The sequence below is a fragment of the Ailuropoda melanoleuca genome, chromosome 2 (genome assembly GCF_002007445.2).
Source record: "Ailuropoda melanoleuca isolate Jingjing chromosome 2, ASM200744v2, whole genome shotgun sequence".
Classification (NCBI taxonomy): domain Eukaryota; kingdom Metazoa; phylum Chordata; class Mammalia; order Carnivora; family Ursidae; genus Ailuropoda; species Ailuropoda melanoleuca.
Window position 1 is genome coordinate 181,014,185 of NC_048219.1, and position 6,915 is coordinate 181,021,099.

General features: G+C 63.3%; 1 protein-coding gene across 1 annotated transcript; it reads right to left on the bottom strand.

Moving 5' to 3' along the window:
* Window positions 1-850: 850 nt before the first annotated feature.
* On the bottom strand, window positions 851-6,905 carry IHH (Indian hedgehog signaling molecule). Its single transcript, XM_002913694.4, has 3 exons — window positions 6,594-6,905; window positions 3,951-4,212; window positions 851-2,235 (listed from the first exon to the last, which is right to left on the bottom strand). The coding sequence occupies exons 1-3, from the start codon at window positions 6,903-6,905 to the stop codon at window positions 1,577-1,579; spliced, it is 1,233 nt and encodes a 410-aa protein (XP_002913740.3). The 3' UTR covers window positions 851-1,576.
* Window positions 6,906-6,915: the final 10 nt, after the last annotated feature.

A 6,915-nucleotide genomic window follows, 5' to 3' on the forward strand; every position in this document is an offset into this window, starting at 1 on the left:
GAAACGTCTGACAATTTCACAAGTGTACGGCTGGACCTGGGAATCTCAGCTGATCTGTAGTGAGATCAGCCCAGAAAAACCTGCCTTGGGAGAGAGAGACCAAGAGAAAATGAAGAAGGGGGTCACCTTGTCTTGGCAACAAACTGGGCCTTCTCTAGACTAAGCAGTGTTTCTCCAAGTGCGATCCCTGGACCATCTGTCATGTTTGGGGTGTTTGTAAAAATAAGTTCCTGGGGTCGTTCGGGATCTACGAAAGCAGAATCGTTTGAATGGAGCCAGAAATCATGTTTAAACAAGCTGCCCAGGTGATGCTGAGGTTTGAGACCCGCTAGATTAGGAACCCCTGAGTTATCCAAGAAGTCAGAAGGGGCCACGAGGCAGATGTGAACTCTAGGGAATCTTTTCGTACCGTGGTCCATTATTCACACTGAGGGAAGAGAAACCCAGGCCCTGAGAGAGTCTGGAGTAAGCAGGAAAAGAGCCTTGGCTAGGCACAGTGGGGTGGTGCTAAATGAGTCAAGTGACCTTGGGCTAGTTATCTCAGTTCTCTCTCTGGTCCAGTAGTGTTTAGGGCAAACTTCGAGGTCAGCATGTGAAAGGCCTTGCCCGGAGCAGAGCCCAGCGCGCTGTGGGGGCTTTGCTGGGCTGCTGGGTGAGGAGGGCCTGCAGAGACGGTGGGAGCACGGGAGGCTTTGTCTGTGGAGGAAGCTGAGCACACCCCTGGACAGACTCACACATTGCTCCCGACTGTCTATGTATTGGCCCCACTCAGCGTCCTAGACTCCATGGCTCTAACAACTTAAATAATTTTTATTACAAAAGGAAGAAAAGACCAAAACATCCCCAAAATTCTCCCATGGGCTCCCCCCTCCGCGCCAATAAATAAGGTGGGGGAGACTGACCGGAGGGGGCGTGGGGGATCATGGTTCAGCAGAAGAGGGAGCTTAGCTTGGGCAGGGGCGGAAGGACATCCAGCCCCCTCCCCTGGTCCCAGGCACTATGATCACATTGGCTGGAACCCAGAACTCTGCCCACTGACAGCAATAGTCTCTGGATGTGTCCCGAGGAGTGTGGCCAAGAAGGAAGGTCATGCCTCAGGATGGCCAGACTGGCTGCCCTACCCTGCGGCCTTCTCAGTTCTGAGCAGCAGGCCTTGAGTCCAGCCAGCTCCCTGCTGGCTCCCAGGGAATCTAGCAGCATCAACTGAGGTGTGAGCCCACCTAAGAGGGGCCTAAGACAGATGGAATGGGCCCTCCCCCTTGGGGGAGGCAGGTATGAAAGGTCAAAGTGAGAGCTGGCTGGGTTGGCCCCACCGTGCCAGCCTCGAGGTCTCTGGAGTAGAAGGCTAGACCACCCCCCCCACCAGCTCCGCTTACAGCTCTGTCACTACATTGAGGTGGGGTGGCCAACACGGGCACTGCCTGGTCAAGTCGCAATGGTGCGTCTCTGTGAAAGAGGAGATGGTGGGAACCAGTGTCCCCCCCCAACTCAGGTCCTGGCCAGGGTCAGTGCACTCCTGGCAAGGAGGCTTTTGGACCGAGTTAGGCAGTCGCAGGAGGGCAGTGAAGGGGTCTTTTCAGCTCCCTGGCCCGGCCATGCCCAGCGAGTGAAAGCTGCCCTCTTCCAACAGGAGCCGCCCCAGGCGGTAGAGCAGCTGGGGGTACCAGTGCACACCCTCTCCCAGGGTCCAGCTGCCCCATGCCAAGCTGTGGAACAGTCGCAGGGGCCAGAAGGCCAACTGAGCCAGACGGTGGTCAGCCACAGCCGCGAAGCAGGAAGCCACCACATCCTCCACCACCAGTGTCCCGTGCCTCGTGAGTGGGGCATAAGCCCCGAGGGCCACGTGTGTGGAGACAGCCGCCACTCGGGCGGGCTGCAGGCCCGGCACCCCCGCCACCAGCACGTACTGGCCAGGCTGTACTTGGCTGGCAAATGTGGCCCGGAAGTGGGCCGCTGGTTCCGTGTGATTGTTGGAGGTGAAGAGCAGGTGCGCAGGCGTGAGTGCCAGGCGGCGCGGGGGGTCCTGGGTCTCGATGACCCGGAAGGCCCTCAGCCTGTCTGGCTCGCGATCCAGGAAAATGAGCACATCGCTGAAGGTGGGGTTCCCATCCTCCCCCATGGCCAGCACCCGGTCTCCGGGCCTCACGGCTGACAAGGCCACACGGGCGCCACTCTCCAGGCGCACCTGGGCTCCAGCAGGAAAGCAGCCACCTGTCTTGGCCGCAGCCGAGTGCTCTGTGGGAAGAAGGGACATGAAGGTGTTACTACTGTGTCACAGCACCCCTCCCCAGAGCTCCTCTCACTCCTGGAGAGCTCCCCCATCACCATATCCTGGCTCTGCTCCACACTCGCCCACCCAGTCCCATGCAGCCTTAAACCCACCCCAACCCATGATGTGATCTTCCTTCCACCCTCCCCACCCAGGCGAATCCTTCGCCAGTGAGAGGAGTGTATTGTGGTAACAAGACCCCCAGGTGAGGAGGAAAGGGCCCTCCCGAGGCCCAGGTAAAGCCCCCGCCTGCTCTCAATCTTGACAATGCTGCGAGGCAGTCAGAGAGGCCAGGGATCGGCCGAGCCAGGGAGTGGTCAGTTGTGACTGGACCCTCAGAAAGCTGCAGTCTCGTGGAGAAGGCACTTAGCTCCTCTGGGGTCTGGAGGTCCCATGATTTCTCACTTCTTGATCAGACACTCCCAAAAATTGCCCTCTCAGACAGACTCCCCAAGTTCTGTGCCAGAGCTGGCCCTTGGAGTCCATACAGAAGTGAGAGGAGGACCCGCCGTGGGTGAACCCAGACTTCTGGGGAGCCTCGGAGTGAACGGTCAGGCCAGGGCCTGGCTCAGTGGCAAGGGTAAAATCACTATCTTCAGTTCATGTGCTGGGTCCTTGTGCGGGGACGGGACACAGTGGCATTGGTGAGTGGGATGGAGAGCAGTGTTGGGGGGTCAGGAATAAGGACGGAGGTGGCCACTTGGGGAGCTGGTACCAGGCCAGTGTTCGCAGGTTAAGGGTGGACGTGACTTGACGTAGATACAATTGGCGGGCCAGTGCTGGGGGTGGGGGTGGGGGCGCAGTCCCCACTGTGTGCCCCGGCGGGTTTGGGAATCGGAAGCAGTGGACCTGGTTTCAGTGTGCCAGGTCTTCAAGCGTGACTACTGCCTGGTACCAGTGTGGAGGGCTGTGCCCGCAGCCAGGCGGGGCCAGACTGGCAGTCACACAGGAACCGCTTGAAGCATCCATGACTGGGTTCAGTGTAGGTGACAGGGACGCTGATAAGATCTGAGGGAGGGGCGAGGCCCCCCGTGCCTGCCCATTCGGATCAACAAGGCGGCCAATCTGGGAAAATCCATTTTATTGAGTCCACTCTGTTTATTCTGGCCCTCGTGGCTGGCTTTGCCCCAAAACGTTCAGCTTCAGGGCCCTGGGGGGAGAGGTTGGGGACGCCTGCACCCCCTGGAGGAGCATACAAAGTGCCCTAAAGGGCCTGACCTGCAGCAGGGTTGTGGGTTCTGAAGCTCTGGGCTCCTGGCTCCCGGTCAGGCGTGCTGGTGTCTGGGCATGCCCTGGCCCCAGGCCCCTGCTCCCGCCACCCGCCTCCATTCGGAGTCAGCTGAGTGGGGAGGCCATCTCTGTCACAGCCTGGCTTCCATCTCTCCAAGCGTGCTCTGTCTTGCACCTCCTGTGGCAGGCTCTGGACTGTGGACCACAAGGCCGGCCCCCAGCAGCGCTGGGACAGGGCCCTGTCTCCCTAGGATCCTGCCATGACACTACCAGGCACCGGAGGAGCAGGTGGTCACAAGCAGCAGCGGGGAGCGCCGCGGACGTCCTCTTCCCTGGGGTCCCCTCCTCCATCCCCTGGCGGGCCTCTTCGCCTTCTGGGCAGCAGTGAGCCCTGTGCCTGCCCATGCCCTGCGGCCCCGGCCCCGGGCCCAGCCCCCAGGCAGCGGCTCACCGGACTTGACGGAGCAGTGCACGTGGGCCTTGGACTCGTAATACACCCAGTCGAAGCCGGCCTCCACTGCCAAGCGTGCCAGCAGTCCGTACTTATTGCGGTCGCGGTCCGAAGTGGTAATGTCCACCGCACGGCCCTCATAGTGCAGCGACTCCTCCGAGTGGTGACCGTCCTCGTCCCAGCCTTCGGTCACTCGCAGCTTCACGCCAGGCCACTGGTTCATCACCGAGATGGCCAGCGAGTTCAGGCGGTCCTTGCAGCGCTGCAAGAAGAAAGGGCGCAGAGTTAGGGGGAAACGCTGGCCTGCGTGCAGGTGGAGGCACAGCCGCGCCCCGGCCTCTCCCAGAGCATTGGCTGGAGCTGGGAACCCAGCTCTGTCCCTGTCTCTTAGGAACAAAGAGCCCTAACTTGCTTCCTTGCATTCTAGCATCTGGCTGCTCAGGCACCTGGACCGCACGGTGGCGCCACAAATCTGGAGGGCCCGGTGGGCGGTGCACCCTTGGGCGAACTTCTCTGATAAGGGGCCCCTTCCTCCTGCACTCTCTCTCCTCAGCTCGGGGTACTGATCCCTCCACAGATGGGGCTATACTTTTCCAGCGCCCAGTCCCTCTGTCCTACCAAGGCACGGGAGATAGAAACCGCCCTCTGCCCGCGGGGTGGGGGTGGTAGTGGAGCTGACTGCCTGCGGCTGGCCCGCTAGGCATGCAAGGCCGGAGGTGCCCAGTAGGTGTCACCGTAGCCTCAGGGCTGAAGCCCCCCAACTCGGGTGGGGAGGCGCGGCAGGTGCACAGCACCCCAGCAGCGTGGGGGTGTGTTGGAGGGGAATCCGTGGCCGCCTGGATCACTACAGTGCCTCAGAGCATTCCTGCTGGGACTTAAGATCCAAAGGCATCCCACAACCCACCTGAAGATGCGGAAGCAGGGGAACCAGAAGCTGGTGGAAATGCTAGCGCCCAGCCTGGTCAGATGGAGGGCGACGAGGAGCGTCTCCCACTGCATGGGGCGCACGCTGGGTTGATAATCCCAGGCAACGTTCTCCCTGAGTCCAGAGCCTTCAGCACCTCTGCACCACCCCTATCAGTGAAGGGTCCCGAGAAACTGAGCCTCTGATCTCAGCAAGTGGGCTCTACGCTCTGTCTCACATGGGGGTGGGAGCAGAGCCGCGCCTGAGGGAAGGACGGGAGAGCTCATCCGTCTATGGTGACTCCCCCCTGGCCTGCAGCCCAAAGAACCCTGCAGTTGGCTGGGGGGAGGGGCCTTTGGGAGAGGGGGCCCTTTCACAGTCCTTGACTCAGGTGAGAGGCCCCGCCAAGTGTGGGCAGCCAGTGTCTCCACCTACCCCTGCCTTGCAGAGCCGGGGCCCCACAGACCCTTGGACTCGCGTCTCCCAGGAGCCAACAGCCGCTACAGCCCAAGGCCTGGCCGTCCTCCGGGGCGAGTAGCCTAGCTGGGGGCGCTCGCTGCCCAGGGAGGGAACTCCGAGTGCTCCTTGCCTCCAGGCTTCTAGCCCCCCACCTACATCGGCCCTGCGGGCCCCTGCTCCCCGCCCCTCTTCCCCCTCCCCCGGGTCCAGAGCCCGGGCGCGCGCTGTCAATGATTGCCCAGCCCGTGGCCCGGATCCTTATCTGCATTCCTCGGCGCCCGGCCCGGCCCGGCCACCAGCCAACCTTCGGCCCCGACACCGGCCGGCCAGCCCCGGCGCCAGGGCGCAGGCTGAGGGCTGTGGTGGAGCTGCTCTTCCCAAAGCACCTAGGAAGCAGGCTGCCTGTCTGCGGGGGAAGCCCCAGGAGACCACTGAGGAAGGGGACTTAGGTTTCTGATCCGTTGGGACCCCGGCTGCAGGGAAGAAAGTTTGCTCCCCCGTGCGTGGGCTGAGCGGGTCCTCTTCTGAGCTTGCAGAAACTAGCTAGCGTTAGCTCCGCTCTCTGCCTCTCCCGGCATCCTGGCTCTTCTTTTCCAACCCTCCCCGTGCCCGCCACCAAGCCCAGGGATCCCCCAAGTTCGTTCCCAGAGCCCGAAGTTCCCGGCATCCCACCCTTAACCGCAGCTGCGCCGCTCAGCTCTCGGGACAGACACGTGGGCTCGCCCGGCAAGTTCACTTTCCCACCTCCGCCTCCCAGCCCAACTCTTCCCGCAGCCCCTAAGCCCAGACCCAGGAGGGGGCAGCGCAGCGGACCAGGAGCGCGCGGGGAGGAAGGGCCCCCTGCGCCCGAAGCTTCTTCGCCTCAGGGGTGCCGAACGGCTTCGAAAGGAGAGGGGCGCAGCCGTGCGGAAGGTTAGGCCCGGAAAGACAGCGTGGGTCCCGGAGGCGCGGGAGGCGGCCGGGTCCAGGTACCTCCGGGTGCCGCGTCTGACCTCAGCTGCCTGCACTCCGGGGCAGAGGGGCTGCCGCCACCCGGCTCGGCGGTGGCGCTTGGCAGTGGGGAGCTCTTCTCACAGCCTCCGGCGGGTTCGGGGATGTCCGCGCTGCCGCGGGGGACCCCTGGCCGGCCCATCTTGGGCAGCAGGAGGCCGGGCTTGGCGAGAGGGGCAGGTGCCAGGGGGCGTGCCAGCCGGTCGAGAAAAGGTGCCAGGGGGGCGGGTAGGGCCGGGCAGGTGGCGGTGCTTCGGCGGCGGCGCCCTGCGAGGGCGGGTCGCGCTCACCTGGGTCATGAGGCGGTCGGCGCCCGTGTTCTCCTCGTCCTTGAAGATGATGTCGGGATTGTAGTTGGGGGTGAGCTCCTTGAAGCGCTCCGAGCTGCGCGCGATCTTGCCTTCATAGCGCCCGCTGGCGCCCAGGGTCTTCTCGGGCACGTTGGGGCTGAACTGCTTGTAGGCGAGCGGCACGAGCTTGCGCGGCGGCCGCCGCCGGCTGCCCACCACCCGGCCCGGCCCGCAGCCCCGCGCCGCCGGCACCAGCAGCAGCAGCAGGAGCAGGCAGAACCGCAGTCGGGGCCGGAGCCGGGCGGGAGACATGGCCGGGGAG